The sequence below is a fragment of the Oppia nitens genome, unplaced genomic scaffold (assembly GCF_028296485.1).
Source record: "Oppia nitens isolate AA-2021 unplaced genomic scaffold, nextdenovo-longstitch-racon4-pilon3 scaffold1_pilon_pilon_pilon, whole genome shotgun sequence".
NCBI classification, from domain to species: domain Eukaryota; kingdom Metazoa; phylum Arthropoda; class Arachnida; order Sarcoptiformes; family Oppiidae; genus Oppia; species Oppia nitens.
The window spans coordinates 2989944-3009983 of record NW_026533199.1 but is presented as its reverse complement, the minus strand read 5'-3'; the positions used below and the strand labels follow the sequence as shown (position 1 = coordinate 3009983).

Here is a 20040-nt window from a genome sequence, read left to right as displayed (position 1 = left end):
TTCTGTGTATATGTGCGTCAATAGTAAGTTCATAAGCCTTTGGGTTTTTAGCATAGGTTTCGATGAAATAAATCTTTTAAATCTTTTTACGAAACGTCGAGGAAGTGGTGGTCTTTGATTTACAGATCGTACTCTCGATTGAGAGCCATATTCTTCATCAGATTCACTATTTTCTATGAACTGGCGATTATAATGTCTATTATTATACATTTGTCCCTTATATCTGTTGGCAAAATATGGCAAATAGTTTAGCGGTATTTGTGGTCTATAGTGTTGTTGTTGTGATTCACTTTTGTATGGTTGGCGATCGCTTCTCATATCGTAATCATCATCATTGTTGTTGTCGGTGTAGTCATCATAATCACTATTTGGCATTTGTTGAGACATATAATCGTAATAATCATTTGGTGGTTGCATTTGATCCATTAGTCTCTCTCTTAGCTCTTGTATGCGATTCATGTTATCTCGGCGTCTCTTATGAAGATAGTCAATGCTAGAGAGTGAGAGGAGAGCCAATATATAGCACATACCGACACCGATCAGACCAAATACGCCATACAGTGATCCTCTGCCTATCAATAGTGGGAACAAAACTCCCGGAATGAATAGGCCTTCCGATGTGTTCACACATATTATTAATATAAATAACATAATAAACACTATATTTAACAACATTTTTTCAAAAGGGTTTCAAATCATTTTTGATTATTTATTAAAATAAATTTCTTTGAAATATTGAAAAAAATTATATATATATTTTCCTAAACTAAAGTTTAACGCGGAAATTAAATTCATTATCAAAAATATAGACATTTATTAGTGAAATCCCAATAGGCATGACCTATAACTAAGATAATCTTGATAAAATATTAAACTAGGTTAATACTTTATAAATTGTAAATTTCAATAATATTAATGTTTGTTAATGAATTTATACTATAAGTTTTTTGATATAATATTATATTTATTATTATTTTTGTTTAATAAAAATTTTCAATACAATAGAAATGACTAATTTAAATGAAATCAATATAATTACACATTATTTTAATATATGATATGATTACTATTATAAAAAAAAATCTGTTAATAAACTAATTATTTATCATTTGATTGCCAAGTCTGATGACTTCTTCCGATTGGAAAGCACAGGTAGGATAGAATTGGATGCATTGCTCTGCCGACACCTGTGATCCAGTGGTGGCCGCCTGTCTGTACTGAGCTGCCGACGCTGTATCGGTTTGTGAGTCAAGTAAACTATGATAAAATTAAAAATTATTTATTTAATTTCCGTAATTAGATTTTTTATCACCAAAACTCTTATAAAAACAAAAATCAATGGTTACTCACATAAGACTTCGTCCAAATCGGACGCCTTCGTTGCCATAATTGTTTGGATTAGCAGTCAATTCGCAGATAACTCGCTGAAGACATTGCTGTGCATTTTGCGATCGGACTAATTGTAACAAATGCTGTACATTTGATCCTTGTTGTGGTGCCGGTAAGGGTTCCGGTTGAGCACTACGACGGCGTCTGTTTGAATAAAAGGTACCCTTTTTTGTCTTATATCCCGTATGCGGACCATTCACTCTGTAATTGATTTAAAAATATTAACAATAAAAAAATTATTAAAAAACTATTGATTAACTATTTAATGAAAAACTTACACAAATGAATATTCCAAAGATGTCGGACCCTTACTCTTAGTCTCAACAACAGGTAAAGTGGGTAAAGTGGGAAGTGATGGCAATGAAAATGTGGGAATATTCAAATTGAATGCACCAACTTTTGATCCAACTTCTTTAATGTGACCACCAATCTTTGAAATACCGGTTCCAACAAATGATACACCTTTACCTACCAGTCCAATTCCAGCACCGGCAGCCTTGCAAAAAAAATAATTTTTTAGTATTATTAAAATAAATTGATTTTAAAATTAGTTAGTAATACCTTAGCCTTGAGTCCAGTGACAAAGATAACGGGTTTAACGGCCAAAGACGCCGCACCAACAGCTGCTTTCTTAGCCAAACCAAGTTTAGCTCCAATTATGGCTTTTCCAATAATAGCACCCTTTAGCGCACCAGCCTTTGCACCGATCAATGCACCGACTGGAGCACCAATAGCTGCACCGATACCCATTGGAACGGCTAGTTTGGCTGCTAACAGAGCTTTTCCACCTAAAAATATTATATAAATAATTAATTATAGTTTATTAAAAAAAAATAAATGAATGAATGGTTTTCATACCAAGAATTAGAGGTATTTTAATGGGTGCCAACAGAAGAGCTTTTTTGCCAAGAACTAGACTTTTTCCGACTCCGAAACCTTTGGCAGCAGAGACTGCCTTATGAGCCGCACTGAAACCGATCATACTTTTGCCGACTCCCAAATGCACTGACTTTTTGGCCGCACCGATGGGATCGATACAGTGGACGGGTGTCAACAGTGACACACAACAGACAGCGCATATTACTTGCAATAGTTTTGTATTCATTGTTTTTTTAACAAAAGATGAATTCACTTCTTTAGACTTTGACTTTTGCAATCAACTGATGGTCAAACTGAAGAGATGTCTGAGTTTTTATAGTTTTGAAAATGAATAGAAAGTGAGTTAAATTTCAGTGAAATTTTCACAAAAATAGTGCAATAATTGGTCAGTAGGTCTTCAAATGAAAACAAATGTTAAGATTCACTGTCCGAGTCTATGGATTAATCTATTTTTTTGTTACAACTGACCCTCAATTTATTGGGTCAACCAAAGAGTTTTAGAGCATTATATCTATAATAGATATACTTAACAAACAAACTAATAGTAAAAACAAAATATAAACAAAATTATGATAAAAATAACAATTTTGGATAAACTTTGACACAAATCTTAATCATTTTTCAAACACTGACCAACATTTTTATAAACTTTTTAAAGTACTTCATAATCAGTGTATCAATTAATAGGGAAAAAACCTATTTTTTGACAACTTTTCCAAGATTTTAATTTTGTGCCAAAAAAAGTGATTATAACTACTAATAATAACCTCTTTTATATGATAACTATAATTGAAAACTAATAACTAATTCACTAAATAATAATAAATCAAATCTTTGTTTAAGAAAAAAAACTTTTTTATATAAAAAAATTAATAACGAAAGTCTTGTCTTTTAATTCACGCTTTTTATTAAGTTTTTTAAATCAAATGAAAAATATTTTGTCTTAAATTATACACAAAACAAAGTTAACCATCACTTTCATTATTGGTGTTCAGATGGCATACTCTTTATAATGTCTGAATCTCCGGGATCTGTGATGGATAGCGAACAGACCCTAAAATATTTTCCACAAGCAGTTCCCAACTCGATGTTGTTGCCGGTGTAGTGATGGACACCAGTCTTGGCCAACATAGCGTAGTACTCGATCTCAGACTTCCTCAGCGGCGGTGTATTGTTGGCAATGATCACCAGTTTGGCCTTACCCTACAGACAACAACATATCAGTTAATTAGTGACCAAAAATCGGTAATCAAATTGCTTAGCAATAATGACATACCAGACGGAGTGACTTTAGTGTCTGTTTATAGCCGAAGCTATATTTGCCGGACTTCATGACGAGTGCCAACCGAGAGTTGATACTCTCCAGAGTCTTCTTCGACTTCTTTTCGGTCATTATTTCGACGATATATCCGTGAAATGGCAAAACTCGTGACAAATGACACACTATTTAGTCGACTGTTTGATCCAAAAGGAAATGGCGTTCAAAAGGGAAATACTGTTTACACACACATGTGATCCACACATGTCTTGCACTGACATCTATGGATCAATCAGTGCTATCATTGTATGTAATATTTGTTTGCATTTGTTTTTATTATTCATTCATTAATTTATTCATCATTTTTGGTCACTAATTGTCTGCCAATTTAGCCGATATTCTACCGAATCGACCGAACAAGTTGTACATCGACTGGATTGTTGGCCAACCCATCGATCGGTAAATTATGTCTAAACTAAAATCTGGCAAAAAAGTGGTCGAAAAGGTGATACACTCGACGCCAATGCAATTGTGGATTAGCGCCGGTCTGGCACATCCCGGACCACCATTGGGACCACAGTTAGGACAGGTATGACATTGATATTTGACGTCTGATTGTTGACTAATTGAATGTCTTCGGGATGTCTTAACTCAAGAGAGGCATAAACATCGCTCAGTTTTGCAAAGACTTTAATGAGAGGACAAAAGACGTCAAACCAGGAGTTCCTCTGCCGTGCAATATATCCATCAATGTATGGCATAACTCTTGTATTGAATAATTGATTTTTTTATGACTTAATACCGTTTGTTATACACCGATAGGCCGACCGAAGCTATAATCTGACGATAAGAGTACCACCGCTCACATATTTCATACGACAGGCTTCGGGATGCGAAAGGGGAGCCATCATTCCCAGCACCGAAACGGCCGGTTATCTCAGCGTTAAACATGTCTATGAAATTGCAAAAGTCAAGAGCGCTGATCCCATCTATGACTGCGTACCACTCAATAAGATATGTGAAGATATCATCGAATCGGCCAAAACGTGTGGCATTAAAGTAGTCTACAAATTGGATAACGAATGGTATAAAGAGTTTCTGATTGAAAGACAAAAGATTGTCGAACAACAACTCAAAGAACTGGATGAGAAACGACAGGCGAAGATGTTGAGGACCGGATAAGTTCCAAAAACCATAATCTCATCGATTATCACATAATTATCTTTAAAATAGTCATTAGATTTTTTTCTGTAGAAATTTATTGTATATTCAAAATAAATTTACCGTAAATTAAATACTATTCGAAACAAATTTTTTAATATATATTTTAAATATGAAATTATTTTTTAGTCAACTCAACGATGTTTTGTCTTATTATTCATTATCTTCTTTCTCTCTCTCATTGCATTTCGTTTTCTCTTTTTCTCCAAATATTTATCCAATTTTCCAGATTTCTTCAGATCCTTAAACCTCTCGACGAGTTCCAGTCGTTTAAGAGTTGCTATTAAAATGAAATCAATGAAAATAAATTATTAGTATAAGAAATAAGAAAAAATAGTGAAAAATGTTTACATTTGTTAACAAATGTTTTCTTCCGTTTCTTTGATAACGACTTGTCGTCGCTGTCCTTATCAGTCAATTCTTCCTTCAATTTATTCCTAATATTTGTCTCAATTTGTTTCTTCTTTTGTTTCATCTCATGAGAGATCTTCTGATTTTTCATTCGTTGCAATAAAAATTGTAATTCTTTTCGTTTTTCTTCATTCTTTGTCTTTTTCAACATTTTCTTCAATTCATTCAATTCTTTATCTCTCATATCATTGATGAATGAATAGGTCTTATTGAAGACACTTTCCGAGTATTTTCCGCTTCGATCGTCAAAACGGGGATCTATTCTGTCATCTGTTTCTACATTTTTCTTCTTAATTGGAAATACTTTTCTCAATTGACTGACCGGTCGTTTCGATGATATCTCTTGTGGTCTATTCTTGTTCGCTCTTTTCATAATTCTTTCGTTATTATTATTCTTTTGAATCACTTTTTTCTGTTCATTATTTGCGGTAAATTTGGTGACAATTGTCTCGTGATATCGTTTTGTTCCCATTTTGTCCGACAATTTCAATAACTCCTCAAATGGTGTTTTCGATAACTCTGAGGCAAAAAAAAATAATTGTGATAAATGAGAATCAGATAATCAATTATATATTTATTAATGTTATTCACAATAATCATACCATTTCTTAATGTTTTTTCGTTTTCTTCCTCGTCTTCTTCTTCTTCTTCTTCTTCTTCTTCATCGTTATCTTTGGTTTCAATTTTCTCTTCATTATTATCTACTTCTTCACTATTACTATCGTTGTCTTCTTCTTCATCTTCTTCTTCACCATCAACTTCTTCCACTTCACTATTATCATTGTCTTCATAATCATCTGCAGAGTCATAGTCTTCAGGATCTGAGTTCATCGTAACTGAAGATGTAATGTCAACTAAAAAACAATTAAAGCATTGAATTGATAGTCAAAACACAACACAAAACATATAAACATTGGTCTCACGTGACTAGTGTTACATTCATTGAGTGTTTTAAACACAATTGACTTACAAAAAGTTATTTTAGATTTAATTTTATTGTAAATTAATTTCAAAAAAAATAAAAATTCTAAACAAATAGAAATTATCTATAAATATAAAACAATAGATTTTTATTGGAAAAAATAAAATTATTTCATTGATTAGTATTTAATATATATATAAATTGTTTAATAAACTGTAATCTCATAATAGACTTAGTATTGATGGGTATATAAGGAGTTAGTATTATATGTTTGATTGGAAGTGTGTGTCTGTAGACACGTCTGAACGTATGATCGCTAATTAGTAGCAGATCTGCTCAGCACTGGTCAGCAGTCAGTTCACACAAATTTCGTACAAATAAACACTAGTCTCCCGTTTGCACCGTTTGTGACGCACGGTTGAGACCAGGGTTTCAGGGAAGGCCTCCTTTAGACAGTTGTTTGTTTGCCGGGGGTTTAGGCCTCCAATTCTCTCATAATTTAACGACACTTCCATTTAGGGCTCCAATTGAGTGTTGGATTGCCTTCTTTTGCTTCAATCATGTGTAACATACTTTGTGTGTGACCCACACTATACTAAACTCTAATGTATTTGCAATACTGTATAATAATAACAATAATAATATGTTTTTATGAATTAAAGTTTTAAAGTTTGTTAACTTTTTTTTATTAAATATTTATTTTCAATAAAACATAATTTCGTTGTTTATTTTAATAATCAATTATCGCTTAACTTTATAAAAATATTATTTAATATATATATATATTTATTATTATAATTTATTTGTTTATAATTTTTTAACTATTTTTGTTTGTTTTTATAAACTATTAAAATGAATTGCAAATTATTTTTTGCCAATTATTTGTCCAAAAGTTTACTTTTCGGTAATATTCATAACAACAACTATTGGTTAGTTCGCCGATTAGGTTCACTAAGTGTTGGCCAATCGGCTCAGTTGTCAAAAGTGTTTACCGAAGCCGATGTCTGTGAATTCGGTAAACTGACCGGTGATTATAATCCAATTCATTTTGATTACAAGTATTGCTCCAAAACTAAGTTTTGTAAACCAGTAGTTCACGGGTCACTTACCAATGGGTATATATACTGTATATATAATGTTCAATACTTACTATCATATCATATATTTGGTGATCATTTTAATTGATGTCTACGCTTACCATCCGAACAACAGACTGGTCGGTGCTGTGATGGGAACACTACTTCCCGGTCCCGGAACTGTTGTCGTCCAACAAACCATTAATTACACGAAACCATGTAATGTGTAAAATATTTTTTAAAAATCTATTTATATTAATATAATTAGTAAATGAATTGTTTTGTTAGTATATATCGGTGAAGAAGTTTGTGCTGAAGTGATTGTAACGGATATCAAGAAAAAGTTCATCGATTGTCGCTTCAGTTGTAAAACAAATGATGGAAAGGTTTGTTATTTTAATAGATATTTGTTTTTAATTAGAAAACATTTTTGTAGTTAATTACTGAATATATTTATTAAATATAACTTTAGACAGTAATCGAAGGTACGGCAAAACTTATCATGTTTTCATAGAAAAATAATTTTTATTAATTAATATTATTAAACAAATTTTTATAATAATAAAATGTTATTAAAAATATATTTAAAATAAAAGCTAATAAAATATATTTATAAATTACAAAATAGTTTTTGTTCATTTGGTTTTCTCTCTTTGAATACAATGCGCTGAAACATTGCATCCAAAATACATAATCAAAAGTGTCGGTAATAATGGTGTGGGAAATGATGTGAATATGCGTTGTATAAAACACAGACCGACGTCCCAATTGGACAGGAAGTATAGGTTAGAAGCATAGGCTATGGCAAAGAAGGGACTCGAGATAAGGGCGTTGAGTCTATCATTCATTTCAACGGAAATATGGCTCTAAAGATAAAAAAAATAATATTTAAAAACTATTTCAAAATCTAGTTTTTTTAAAACACACTCGTAATGAAAGCCATATGTTTGTCGTTTGAATTGATGTACCAATGATTTCAGCGGAAACACCGAAAAAGTTGAGTGCAGTCCACACGACAACCGCCCTATCCATGCCGTGCCAGAGACAGATACAGGAGAAACAAATAAAACCGGCCAATAGTTTGCGTAATGGATTCCATTGGGAACCGATTATTGGTTTATAAAAGTATCTTAAAAATAAAATTATTTGAATTTCTGGTTAATATTTATTTTGATTTATAAAATATGAATTTTATTATTACTTTGTTAGCCATAAGTGAAGTCCTCTGTCGAAAGTACGCCATAAGTAGACACAAGAATGAATACGAGCGATACATTTGGGCGGCGGTGGTATTTCAAAGCCATCGATCATTGCTATTGTGGCAACTGATCCGTATAGTATAAAGTACTTGACGAAGAACATCAATGGTAAAGCAAATCCTAAGCCACATAAAGACCAGGTGTCCAACATTTGGGTGATCTCTGGATAAAATTGGACTGAACTCGAAAAAACAAAGTGAAGCAACAGTTCATAGATAATTGTCCAAAACGTGAAGCGAAATATTTGTCCGACAATTGCCATTAAACGATCGGAAGTCCAATCGGACTTGAGTTTGTCCATCTGAGGAAAGACTAATTAAATATCATTTACCGGTAAATAAATACTCAAATCTCTAACATCACTAATAAAAGTATTGTATTGATGTATGGGTCCCGTGAAGAATGCCGGCAAATATAGACAATAGGCTAAACATTGGATCAGTTGATGTGATTTTAATGACATATGAGTGTGACTTTTGATACGATCGATGGATAGGCTGAGACACTTGGCGTTCAGCCACGCCATACATACTTCAAACAGGAATTGTTGTCTTTCGTTAAGAACAAGCCATGTCTTCACTGGAAATATAAGTGAATTGTGAACTGAATATAACGTGAAGACAAACAACGAATAACAAAGATATTGTTTTCCAAAGATGTGAATCACAAGAGAGACAATAATATTAATCCAAACAATTAGTAATGATTTCACGTTTAAAACTTTAATTATTGCCAAAGATGTGTAGATAATAAAAAAGTGCGACAAATACTATAAGAAGTCAAGTAATAAAACAATTAAATCAATATATAATATATAATATAAGTCATCATTAAAGAGATGGTACTGTACTTTGACTTTGTATTTGGTTATCAATTGAGTTAAGAGTATATAAACAACGATAAAAACAAAGTTCTTGAGGAATGTGTGTCTTATGGCACTCCACTCGTAATCCGAGACATCCCGAAAGCCGCCGATAAGCGGCCAACCTTTGGCCACATCTTTGGGATCAAGCAATTGAATCAAACCTAACAAACAATAATAATTCAATGGTTTGACAACAAAGACAAATATAACAAACTTTTTGAACGATTTATGAATGAATATAAAGCATAACAAAGACTTGATATCCAAAGAAACCAATAAATGGTTAATTCAAATGTCTTCATGTCTTTGACTGATCATTTGGGACAACAATTCATGTGATTCAGTAAAAAGTGAAGACTTTTCTGTTAAAAACTTTTTTGAATCCAAAACATTTGATAAGTTGTGAACCAATCGGTGATAATCATTGCCATAGATGTCACTGAAGTCAAGACAAACATTTGATTTGCTTTTTTGAAGACATTTTTCAATACAAATAAAGTATTGTTTTGTTTTCTGTTGTGTTTTTCTCACATCTAAATCACCGCTCATTTGATCCGCAAATTTGTTTCATAAAAATCTTCACATGAAATACAATGTCTGACTCGAAGACCAATACAACTAATCGGTGGTTAAAGTTTTTCACGGACTCGGGACTGCCAACAGGTGTGGCCACAAACTATGCCATTATCTTCACCGAACATCGCATCCAAAATGATATGTTAAGCGACTTAACCAAAGAGATTCTCTACGATATGGGTATCAAAACAATAGGTGATGTGATTGCCATCTTAAGACACGCTAAGAGTGTCGATCACGACAAGACCAGAGACAAACTGCTCGGTTCGTATGGAGTGGACAGCACTGAGAAACCGACGACCACAACAAAGACAGCGTTGCCATTAACTCATCGGTTTAAGACATTGTCGACAACACAGAACTCGACACAAAACTCGACCGCAAATATAGCGAGTTTGAAGCGTTCGGCCGACAGTTCGGGTTTGATTCGGACCACAAACGCGAAGATCAGACGAATTATTGTGGCCGACGACGATCTCGACGACTCGTTTGTTTCTAACGGATCCAAAACTGTGTCCGTTTCAAGACTCGAATCTCAAAAGACTTCGTTGGCGACCAAATCATCGGTTTTCAATCGAATTGGAAACGATAAACAATCGGACAATTCATCGATATTTTCACGTTTGGGAAACCAAACTCCCGTTGAGTCAAATGTTTTTAATAACCGTCGGGTGACTATTAACGCCAACAGTATTAGTACAACACTTCCAAACAAGAATACTATTAGATTAAAACAAAATATTAAATTAGTTAAGAAGCCTATTGTGGCGCCCAATGCGTCCAATCGTTTGAGGAGTGGTCACACAGGTATGACAAGTCAATTGACATCTCAACAGATAACAAATGCCTTTATTATATTTCAGAAATAGTCAGCGTTAAGGACAGAATCGGTACATCGACATCGAGTCCGGCGGTCAAGAGAGCAATCGTCAATCGGACAGCCATTTCTAATCTTTCAGCCAATCGGACAATCATTTCTAATCTTTCGGCCAATCGGACAGCCATTTCTAATCGGATGAAAACTTCATCGCCTGCCGTATTGCAGGCCAAACGAATTGCTATGAGACGAGCGGCCGATTCGACGATCCAAACAAATAAGACAATATCGTTGCGGAAGAACATCTTTGACCGATTGGGTCCCATCTCTTTATAGTCGGGTTTTAATTTATGTTTCAAATCACGTCATTTATATTTCAGATTTCAAAAATCAATTATATTTTCCATGAACTCATTGATTGATTGATTGTTAGATCAAGTATTTTATAATTAGTGATCATTTCAAGTGATTGGCAATTCTATGCTTTTGTTTTTTCGTGTCTTATCAATGGTTTTTTTGACTTCAGTTTTATTTTATTTTTTGCTATTATTTTTAAATTAAAAAATGTTTTCAAATTTTTCAATTTGTGAAACGCTTTGATTCCGTGTTTTTTGTTGTGATTTACAAATATTATTTAAATAAATTTAATATCAATTAATAACATTTGCGTTGATTATCATCAAAAAGCTATATACCAGTAATATAAATATTTTGCTATAACTGGTAAACAAATTGAATAAATGTATTTAAAGGATAGTTGTTTATGCATTGAATATACAGACAATTATATGAATTAAAAATAATTTGATTACTGATTATAACACTTATATAATTGTAATTGATTTATTAAAATTAATTTATTCTGTAGTGATTTTAATCAATATCTCAAGTTATACTCTATAATATAGATAATTCATAGATAATTGTCCAAAACATATAGCAAAATATTTGTCCAATAGTTGTCTTTAAACGACCGGAACTTCAGTGTAGTCTATATTATGGTTTAAATATTCAATTGATTCCGAAGTGAGACTGAAGTTCCGGTCGTTTAAAGATAATTATTGGAAAAATATTTCGCTACACGTTTTGGACAATTATCTATGAATTGCTTTTTCACTTTGTTTGGAGTTAAGTCCAATTTAATCCAGAGATCATCCAAATGTTGAAACACCAGGTCTTTTCGTGGCTTAAGATTTACGTTACCGTTAAGTATTAATATTTTAGTATAATTTATTATATAATTTATATACTCATCACTAGTGTAATGATTAATAATTTTTATACTCTATTAAATAGTTGTTATAATAGTTGCTAAAAAAAGTCAAATAGTTGTTAAAATAGTTATTTAAAATGTATTAAATAGTTGTATATAGTTGCCAAAAAAGCCAAATAGTTATTTATTTTCTTATAAATATTTCAACTGATATATAATTCACTTGTTTTCAGCATATTTACAAAAATGATTTATATAAATAAACTGATTATTTCTATTGTTAAAAAAGTAATATGAGTTAATAACAGTTTACACATTTTATATAATTTATATAACTATTACTTTTTGTTTTTAAAAATATTTGTGCAATATTTTACAATTTAATGCTTATATTTTTCAAAATCAATGAAATAATTATTTATAAGTTTTTATAGTTTCTAACCCAACAAATAGTTATTTATAGTTATAATAAAATTTCGGAAATAGCGTCCACTGGTCAACTTCGGTGGACATACAAAGTCCCAGTTATAAGCGTTGAACCGACAAAATAATTTTTTTAGTTGGAAATAAAGACACTACTCATTACATAATATCAATAATTTGAACGACTAACGACTTTTTTTTTAAAAAATATTAATTAATCTCTGAATAAATTAATGTGTATTATTGAAAAATGAAAATTTTAAAAAAATAAAATACCGGTACTCAAGGTATTTTGTGTTTTTGTTATTTTAAATAAATGACTTAAAGGTTACCAAAAATCATACTTTTATTAAAATATTTTGTTTAATTTTAATCTAGAGAGAAATTATTCCCTAAAAAATAGTTAAAATTATTTATTTAGGCAAAAACTTAGTTTTGTAGCAATACTTGTAATGAAAATGAATTGGATTATAATCACCGGTCAGTTTACCGAATTCACAGACATCGGCTTCGGTAAACACTTTTGACAACTGAGCCGATTGGCCAACACTTAGTGAACCTAATCGGCGAACTAAACAATAGTTTACCAATAAATTATCGAAAAGTAAATTTAGAAGTAAATGCATTGTAATTATAAAAACAAATTTACAATTGACCTTGGTAAAACAAATATGTTATAATTGCCAAAAATACTTTATTATTAAACAAAATCTATTAAGTTAAACGACCTTGGTTAATCTAGTAAACAAAAGAGTATCGTAATATCATGATTAATATGTTTATTTAAAAAACAAATTTTAAACTTAAAATTCAATAAAAACATAATATTGTTTATCCCAAACTAATATATATATATATATCATAAATTTTTAAAATGTTATAAAAATATACTGTATAAATATTCTAATAATTTGTGCTTGAAACAATTAATAAGTAATATATGAATTGAAAAATTATTAATTTTTGTTAATTTTATTGATAAATTTGAAAAATAATTATTTATTTATTTCACAATATAATTGAATGCATTGTGTTATCAATAATAGTGTATATATAGTGTTGCCATTCGATAGCTATGAGAACAGTAATCTCAAGAATTTTATTTTTTTAGCAAAAATACTGTAATATTAATGACAACTAAACGGAAATGAAATATAAGTTTATAATTAATTTTCTCTTTAAAAACATAAATATCTGTAAAATAACATATTTATAGTCAATAATAGTAATACAGTTGTTATGAACAGATATAATGTTTAGGAATAATCTGTGAACCGATTGGCTGACAGTATAGTCAAACCGCACCCACTCTTGCAATACAATGATGTCATACATTGCTTTGTCATACAATAACTATAGTATATCTAGTGTTGTCAATATTGTAAATTGTTACGCAATTATTTTGTTTGGTCGAAATTTGAAAAACTTGAAAATACACTAATATTTAAAAAATAATATTATATTAAGAATTAAATAATGATAAAATATCTGATTTACAAAAAAAATAAACATAAACAATCTACTAATATTTAGTTAATTAAATTTTACTTGATAATAAATATTGTAATTAATGAGGTAATATGTTTTTAGCAATGAGGCAAATGTATAACTAATAAAAAAATTTTAAAAATAATTTATTTAAATAAAATTACAATTGTAATTTCGTACAATCACCTTAATAGACATAAATAATTTAAGCAAAAATAAAAATTTGAATTGTAGTTAAAATTTCCAACACTAGATATAGCCATAACATAGCATTGAAGGGCTTTTCCTTTATTTTTTGACACCATTTCTATACCTATGAGTCATACATACAGTCAGTCATTGTATGAGTCAATACATAGAGAAATATAATAATAAATATTATTATTATTATTGTTATACAAATTGATTGACTTTTCTTATAGACAATCAATGAATTAAATTGTTTTTTATTTATAATTTTCATTAATTTATTAATTAAACAAAAAAAATACTAAAAAAAGTTTATTTACTTAAAAAAAGTTATTATATAATGTATTCAATGGTGTAATTGAATGGATATAGCGATTGAAAACAACAATACAACAAACGAAACAACAATTATTAAGACAACAACTGTATTAACTACCAGTGCTTTCGGGATGCCGTCGACCACTACTACAACACAGTCGGCCACCAGTCCGGGCAATGTATGTCCACATTAGTCATGTGTCGCTAATTTTCATTGCTTTACTTAACAATTAAATGCATTGCTATGTATGGCATATCATATTGAATATACACTAATTCATACACACGTTATTATATGCCATTACAATACAATACAATACAATACAATACAATAGTATTACTCTATTATTACCGTAACTTAATTCCAGTACTATTACAATATTAACTTAATTATGTAGATATTACTATATTGTATACTAATTTTGTTATGTTGTATATAATAAAAGTGTCATGGTACATATAACATTGTCTATATACTGTAATATGTGCACAGATTGACAAATTTTTTTGATTAGCAAAAACTAAAAAATAAATAAATGTTAACTTAATAATAATTATAACTTTCTGTATATGATATCATAAATGATAATTAAAAAAAATAGTTATATAAATATTTGACATTAGAGTATAAGATATTAATGAGACATTATTTTTTTAAATTTATATTAACAATGTCATTTTTTGTTACAAAATATTCAATGGCATCAAATAGTTATGTTATGTAATATTGACATATTTGTACTAGTACATACAACTATGTATACAGTATATCATATAATATATGTATAGTTTAGCATATTTGTGTGACTTGCTTATTAGTTTTTTTTAATATTGATAATATTAATATAATTTTGTTTTTTATTATTATTAAATTACTGTATTATTAATTAAATGAAATGATTTTTTAAAAATTTTGTAGTAATTTTTATAACACATTTATAACATATTATTATTATTAAGCAAATATTTCCTCGTTTTTTACTGAAATACTGTGCAAATTGTTTATTAATTTTTTGTTATAAAACTTGTTTATTGAAAAAGTATACACAGTTTTATGAAAATAAACGCATTTTATTTTAATTAATATTTTTATTTCTAAACAAAAAATAATTTAGACATAAAATAATTATTGTTTTTGTATAAACCAATAGTTTGGCCAAATTGGAGGTCTGACACAAACTACAGCAACACTGACACCGACGACATTGAAGAACATCGAGGAATCCTTTATGGAGATTATTCCGCCCCAACCGCGAACTCATCCACAAGAGGCCCGATTTATGCCACCGTTGGTCAACATATCGGCAAACTATGTGTCGATTCACTCTAATAATGCTTATAATGAGTTTAATAATAACAGCTCTAATAACAGTAACAGCAATACCAGTGATTACGATATGCCATCTGATGATTACGAGACCGATGAGGACAGCTCTTCGAGATCTGAGTCCAAGTGGAACGCATACGTTGACCGCAACAGTAATGCTAACCAAATGCAAGAGAACGGCCTCAACAATAAAGAGACAAAAGTTACTGTCACTAAAACTAGGGGTAGGAGTGGTCGCAAACCTATGAGAAATGATAAGGTATTAAATCAAATGATTAAGTCTTATAAACAAAATATATAAATATTGATATTTTTTATAAATAGTTAACACCAGAGGAAGAAAAGAAACGACATCAACGTCGAGAGCGCAACAAACAGGCGGCCGCTCGCTGTCGGAAGCGACGAATGGATCACACGAATACACTTCTGATTGAAACTGAAGGTTTGGAAGACAAAAAGCAATCTTTGCTTAAAGAGATGGAACTGTTGCAGAAACAGAAAGAAGAATTGGAATATATATTGTCGACACATAAGATGTCCAATTGTAAGATGCATTCATCCAAATTGCAAGAAATAGACGTCAAACCTGTTGTTAGCAACGGATCTGTTGTCACAATCAACTCTAATTTTACTCCAAAGTTGCGGCCAAATACACTCTCGTTAAACACTGTCTACGGCGACTCATCGATTGCAGACTCGGGAATACCCATTCAGACCCCATCGACGGGTCTGTTTCTGGAGGCCCTCTCAGAAACTGGAACTGGTTTGACACCCGTCCTCACACCTGTTATCACTCCATCTTCGTTAACATCGAACTCATACAACATTCGCAACAAATTGAGTCCAAATCAGGAAAAGAAATTAACTCATCTTTGAAAAGGAAATTACAGCTAAATATTGTATTTTATTTATTATTATTATTTGAATACATTCTCATTATTTTAGTCATTATATGAGTAAAATGATAAAAAGGCCGGTATTTCTAATGCTATAACTTTAAAAAAAAATAGATTTTGATAACCCATAACAATCATTTATAGTCATTATTTAATACATATAAAAAATATTTTGAATACATATATATATATATATATATTTTGTCATATGAAACAGTTTTTAATCGATTTCTATATTTACTAATTATAAAAAATATATTTTGATAATAAAAAAAATAATCATAACTTATATATACACATAAATATAAGTTAATGAAAGTTTATATAAGATATTTTAATAATCATCAAAATAATCTCAAATGTAAATTTTATTTAATAAGTAACACATTAATTAATGTTATTTTTTGTTTGTTTTATCGAATTGTGATTTTAATTTTACTTTCAATTTTAACAATTTAAGTGATGAATCATTTTGTGAATGCTTATCATTTGATATGTTTTATTTATGTTTAGTTAAAAGATAAATACTGTTAAAATTTATTTTAAGTTTACATTATTTAAAACCATAATTTTCATTATTATTTTTTATTTTGTTTTTGTTATTACTAAAAATATTTTATTTTGATAAGTCAAAAAATTGATAATGTACATTTTATATTTATCTAATATTGATATTTAAATTAATAAATACTATAAATTGATAGTTTTATTATATAAAATAAAATAATTTATTTTAATCCAAAATTGTACTTTTTATTTATTAGTTATATATATATATATATATATATATATATATATATATATATATATATATATATATATATATATATATATATATTAAAAATTAACAAATAACATCATAACAATCGTATGTAAAGTATATCAGTGTGTTAAGTGGCCTAAACATGACTGCGCCCGGAGATAAACCTCGGGGTTAGGAGAAGCCAATGATGAACAGCATCTGTCAAATGTTGCGATAATTAACAAGTTTATGGTTTTATTATAAATTTTTAGTTAATTTAAGAAAATGTTATGTTTTTTATTAGAGAAAATAAATCTCATGTCAAGAAAAACCACACACAAACACACAACTAATTTAGTTATTGAGATTAAATTTAATTTAAAAATGACACCATATAACTGAAAATAATTAACAATATTATGAACCATTGCAATAAATTATACAAAAATAGTCCAATTAATTACATCCCATAAATGTTGCTATTATTAATTGCTGAGAGATTTAACCTAATAATGATCATCACTGCATAAGTTTATACTATACACTCTTACTGTATATTTTGAAATAATACACAAAAAATCAAAAATTTTATTATTATTAAGTGGATAGTAGAGGATGGATAAAAATGTGTACATTTTTGAAAAAATTGTATTAATAAATCACACATTTTTTAGCGCAATGATATATAACCTGACCTTAGATTATGCTAAACATCGAGAATAATATATAACTTTTTTTTCGTAAACAATTTTGAATATCAAATACAAATATAAAGTTGAATCATATCTTATAACTACACCGTTATATTCCGGTATAACGGTGTGTGTGTGTGTGTGTGTGTGTGTGTGTGTGTGTGTGTGTGTGTGTGTGTGTGTACTGTATGTGTTTGGAGGACTAGGGAGTATTGGGAGGGGTCAGCCATTACATTATAAATTTTCTATCATATAATAAATTTTTTTGAGGACCAGTTATAAAAATAAGGCTCAAATTTGTTGCGATTTTCTACAGTTAAGACAAAATTTTAGGAAAAATAAGGTCACATTAGGAGTTCAGTTGTTTTTACTGTTGTTACTTATATTGCGAAAAAACATATAACAAAATTGGATGACAACTACTTTACTAACTGACTGACGGACAAAACAGTTGTGTTTGACTTCACATAAATTTTCACGTTTTTTGGTGTAAATGTTTGATAATCTTTTGATAGTTTCACTTCATTTAAAAACTGATTTTTTTCAAGAAAACTCTTACATTTAAAAAGTTTTTTTATCTAATGTGAAACTGTAGGGCATATATCACTTGCACCTACAGTTGTAATACTTTTTGATTTTTATAGTATTTTATAGTTAGTTTATAATTACTAAGTTTTTTTAAATTGTTATATTAAAAAAAATAATTATATAAATTAATTGTATTAAATTAATTTTGAAAATATGTTTTCGTTGTATCGAAATATAAAACACAAATATTTGCTATCAAATGCTTTATTTAATTTATATTTAATTACAATATTTATTTATATGAATAATATGAGTACAAACATCATATCAGCCAATAGGCGGACATCAGTTGAAAACACGGCTTTGTTAGCCTTTGAACACGGAGTCAAAGTACGCGAAGAAGCCAGTTGTCGGACACCTAAAGCACAGGTGGTTTATGTAAACACTACGGATCCATCAAAAGTATACCTTCCGAGAGCAACACTACTTCATCGTTGCTCTGATCTAAGCGGTTGTTGTTCTCACGCAACTCATACCTGTCGGGCAATACAAGAGTCGACTGTCGAGTTGTACTTCTTTACGGTGACACTACATATCAATGTAAACCATAAAAGCCATCATCGGGTCCGACAGCACCAGAAGATTGAAAAACTAATGTTCACTAACCATACTCTATGTGGTTGTCAACGAAGAAATGTCATCGAAAATATCAATGAGAGTGACAATGAAGTCTGATTTTATGTCAAACACTTGTATCTTATATTTTTAATTAATTAATTAACAAAATACTTATCTATTTTCAAATGTTTTATTCATTTTATTTCTCACTTCCAAAAAAATTAAATCATAATTTTTGATAAAACATTTTGTAATAAAACATTTTGCAACCAAATAAAAAAATATGATATTATCAAATGTAGTTTTCATTGAATTGTTATAATATGTTTTTATTAAATTATACGTTTATTATTATTATTATACTAAATCTAACATAAATTGTTTATCTATGTAAATAAAGTTTTAAGACAGGTTTTTTTTAATTTAAATTACAAATTTAATAATAAAAATTACGATTTTCCATTTCTCAAATTTACAAAAATGACAAATTATTTAATAACATATTAAATATCGTAATATTTACTACAAAAAAGCAATTTATTAAAAAAAAATTATATTACAACCCTTTCTATTTTAACATTTCCTATATTGTATTATTTATAACATACAATTAGTCAGACTATTTAATATAATTTTTATATAACATATTTTTAAAAATTAATTCATTCACAATGCATAATACAATTTTACTATCTATAGTAAATATTATAGTATTACTATAAATATTAAATATTATTTAATTTATACGAAAAAATATATAACATTATCATTATATAAATCTTTTTGAAGATTTATTTCAATATCTTAAACTTATATTTTTGCAACTAATGAATTATTGCCTACAATTTATATAACAACCTATTAAAAAGTTTTTCTAATTTTCAAACTTTTTAATTTACGAGTAATAAAACAAAATTTCAAATATAATAAATC

The 20040-nt window shown here is 29.2% G+C and overlaps 7 protein-coding genes across 9 annotated transcripts; 4 read left to right on the top strand and 3 right to left on the bottom strand.

Annotated features, from left to right (window-relative positions):
* Nucleotides 1-3152: 3152 nt before the first annotated feature.
* LOC128952327 (60S ribosomal protein L30-like) lies at nucleotides 3153-3739 on the bottom strand. The gene is made up of 2 exons (XM_054297705.1): nucleotides 3545-3739; nucleotides 3153-3471 (listed from the first exon to the last, which is right to left on the bottom strand). The coding sequence occupies exons 1-2, from the start codon at nucleotides 3659-3661 to the stop codon at nucleotides 3250-3252; spliced, it is 339 nt and encodes a 112-aa protein (XP_054153680.1). The 5' UTR covers nucleotides 3662-3739; the 3' UTR covers nucleotides 3153-3249.
* Nucleotides 3740-3753: 14 nt separating this feature from the next.
* Nucleotides 3754-4807, top strand: LOC128952325 (39S ribosomal protein L11, mitochondrial-like). 2 transcript variants are annotated; one of them, XM_054297703.1, is made up of 4 exons: nucleotides 3754-3832; nucleotides 3919-4115; nucleotides 4183-4278; nucleotides 4349-4807. In XM_054297703.1, exons 2-4 carry the CDS (start codon nucleotides 3993-3995, stop codon nucleotides 4706-4708), a joined length of 579 nt encoding a protein of 192 aa, XP_054153678.1. In that variant the 5' UTR covers nucleotides 3754-3832; nucleotides 3919-3992; the 3' UTR covers nucleotides 4709-4807. The 2 variants fall into 2 exon arrangements, with proteins under 2 accessions (XP_054153678.1, XP_054153677.1); XM_054297702.1 differs by having other exon boundaries at nucleotides 3816-4115.
* Nucleotides 4808-4881: 74 nt separating this feature from the next.
* LOC128952323 (ribosomal RNA processing protein 36 homolog) lies at nucleotides 4882-6096 on the bottom strand. The gene is made up of 3 exons (XM_054297700.1): nucleotides 5761-6096; nucleotides 5099-5677; nucleotides 4882-5027 (listed from the first exon to the last, which is right to left on the bottom strand). Exons 1-3 carry the CDS (start codon nucleotides 5987-5989, stop codon nucleotides 4882-4884), a joined length of 954 nt encoding a protein of 317 aa, XP_054153675.1. The 5' UTR covers nucleotides 5990-6096.
* An 836-nt stretch (nucleotides 6097-6932) lies between these two features.
* LOC128966250 ((R)-specific enoyl-CoA hydratase-like) lies at nucleotides 6933-7670 on the top strand. The gene is made up of 4 exons (XM_054313099.1): nucleotides 6933-7195; nucleotides 7293-7375; nucleotides 7445-7542; nucleotides 7629-7670. The coding sequence occupies exons 1-4, from the start codon at nucleotides 6933-6935 to the stop codon at nucleotides 7668-7670; spliced, it is 486 nt and encodes a 161-aa protein (XP_054169074.1).
* Nucleotides 7671-7791: 121 nt separating this feature from the next.
* Nucleotides 7792-9611, bottom strand: LOC128952331 (protein-cysteine N-palmitoyltransferase HHAT-like). The gene is made up of 6 exons (XM_054297710.1): nucleotides 9495-9611; nucleotides 9266-9441; nucleotides 8774-9184; nucleotides 8358-8716; nucleotides 8084-8285; nucleotides 7792-8022 (listed from the first exon to the last, which is right to left on the bottom strand). The coding sequence occupies exons 1-6, from the start codon at nucleotides 9580-9582 to the stop codon at nucleotides 7792-7794; spliced, it is 1467 nt and encodes a 488-aa protein (XP_054153685.1). The 5' UTR covers nucleotides 9583-9611.
* A 107-nt stretch (nucleotides 9612-9718) lies between these two features.
* LOC128952322 (uncharacterized protein C19orf47 homolog) lies at nucleotides 9719-11274 on the top strand. The gene is made up of 2 exons (XM_054297698.1): nucleotides 9719-10663; nucleotides 10720-11274. The coding sequence occupies exons 1-2, from the start codon at nucleotides 9874-9876 to the stop codon at nucleotides 11007-11009; spliced, it is 1080 nt and encodes a 359-aa protein (XP_054153673.1). The 5' UTR covers nucleotides 9719-9873; the 3' UTR covers nucleotides 11010-11274.
* A 2846-nt stretch (nucleotides 11275-14120) lies between these two features.
* Nucleotides 14121-16642, top strand: LOC128952321 (transcription factor kayak-like). Of its 2 annotated transcripts, none has more exons than XM_054297696.1 (3): nucleotides 14121-14483; nucleotides 15456-15890; nucleotides 15956-16642. In XM_054297696.1, exons 1-3 carry the CDS (start codon nucleotides 14349-14351, stop codon nucleotides 16505-16507), a joined length of 1122 nt encoding a protein of 373 aa, XP_054153671.1. In that variant the 5' UTR covers nucleotides 14121-14348; the 3' UTR covers nucleotides 16508-16642. The 2 variants fall into 2 exon arrangements, with proteins under 2 accessions (XP_054153671.1, XP_054153672.1); XM_054297697.1 differs by lacking the exon at nucleotides 14121-14483 and adding an exon at nucleotides 15305-15344 and having other exon boundaries at nucleotides 15956-16641.
* Nucleotides 16643-20040: the final 3398 nt, after the last annotated feature.

Excerpts from the sequence above, each read along its gene's own strand:
- LOC128952323 (XM_054297700.1), bottom strand. The coding sequence starts at position 5,989 with ATGAACTCAGATCCTGAAGACTATGACTCTGCAGATGATTATGAAGAC. Across the intron at positions 5,678-5,760 it reads CGAAAAAACATTAAGAAATG|AGTTATCGAAAACACCATTT; the intron begins GTATGATTATTG and ends TTTTTGCCTCAG. Across the intron at positions 5,028-5,098 it reads GAAAACATTTGTTAACAAAT|CAACTCTTAAACGACTGGAA; the intron begins GTAAACATTTTT and ends TCATTTTAATAG.
- LOC128952322 (XM_054297698.1), top strand. The coding sequence starts at position 9,874 with ATGTCTGACTCGAAGACCAATACAACTAATCGGTGGTTAAAGTTTTTC. Across the intron at positions 10,664-10,719 it reads TTTGAGGAGTGGTCACACAG|AAATAGTCAGCGTTAAGGAC; the intron begins GTATGACAAGTC and ends ATTATATTTCAG.
- LOC128966250 (XM_054313099.1), top strand. The coding sequence starts at position 6,933 with ATGAATTGCAAATTATTTTTTGCCAATTATTTGTCCAAAAGTTTACTT. Across the intron at positions 7,376-7,444 it reads CATTAATTACACGAAACCAT|TATATATCGGTGAAGAAGTT; the intron begins GTAATGTGTAAA and ends TTGTTTTGTTAG. Across the intron at positions 7,543-7,628 it reads GTAAAACAAATGATGGAAAG|ACAGTAATCGAAGGTACGGC; the intron begins GTTTGTTATTTT and ends ATATAACTTTAG.
- LOC128952331 (XM_054297710.1), bottom strand. The coding sequence starts at position 9,582 with ATGAAGACATTTGAATTAACCATTTATTGGTTTCTTTGGATATCAAGT. Across the intron at positions 8,717-8,773 it reads ACAATACTTTTATTAGTGAT|ATGGACAAACTCAAGTCCGA; the intron begins GTTAGAGATTTG and ends GTCTTTCCTCAG. Across the intron at positions 8,286-8,357 it reads CTTCACTTATGGCTAACAAA|ATACTTTTATAAACCAATAA; the intron begins GTAATAATAAAA and ends TTTATTTTTAAG.
- LOC128952325 (XM_054297703.1), top strand. The coding sequence starts at position 3,993 with ATGTCTAAACTAAAATCTGGCAAAAAAGTGGTCGAAAAGGTGATACAC. Across the intron at positions 4,116-4,182 it reads TGGGACCACAGTTAGGACAG|AGAGGCATAAACATCGCTCA; the intron begins GTATGACATTGA and ends TCTTAACTCAAG. Across the intron at positions 4,279-4,348 it reads CGTGCAATATATCCATCAAT|GCCGACCGAAGCTATAATCT; the intron begins GTATGGCATAAC and ends ATACACCGATAG.
- LOC128952327 (XM_054297705.1), bottom strand. The coding sequence starts at position 3,661 with ATGACCGAAAAGAAGTCGAAGAAGACTCTGGAGAGTATCAACTCTCGG. Across the intron at positions 3,472-3,544 it reads CACTAAAGTCACTCCGTCTG|GGTAAGGCCAAACTGGTGAT; the intron begins GTATGTCATTAT and ends TGTTGTCTGTAG.
- LOC128952321 (XM_054297696.1), top strand. The coding sequence starts at position 14,349 with ATGGATATAGCGATTGAAAACAACAATACAACAAACGAAACAACAATT. Across the intron at positions 14,484-15,455 it reads CGGCCACCAGTCCGGGCAAT|TTTGGCCAAATTGGAGGTCT; the intron begins GTATGTCCACAT and ends ATAAACCAATAG. Across the intron at positions 15,891-15,955 it reads AACCTATGAGAAATGATAAG|TTAACACCAGAGGAAGAAAA; the intron begins GTATTAAATCAA and ends TTTTATAAATAG.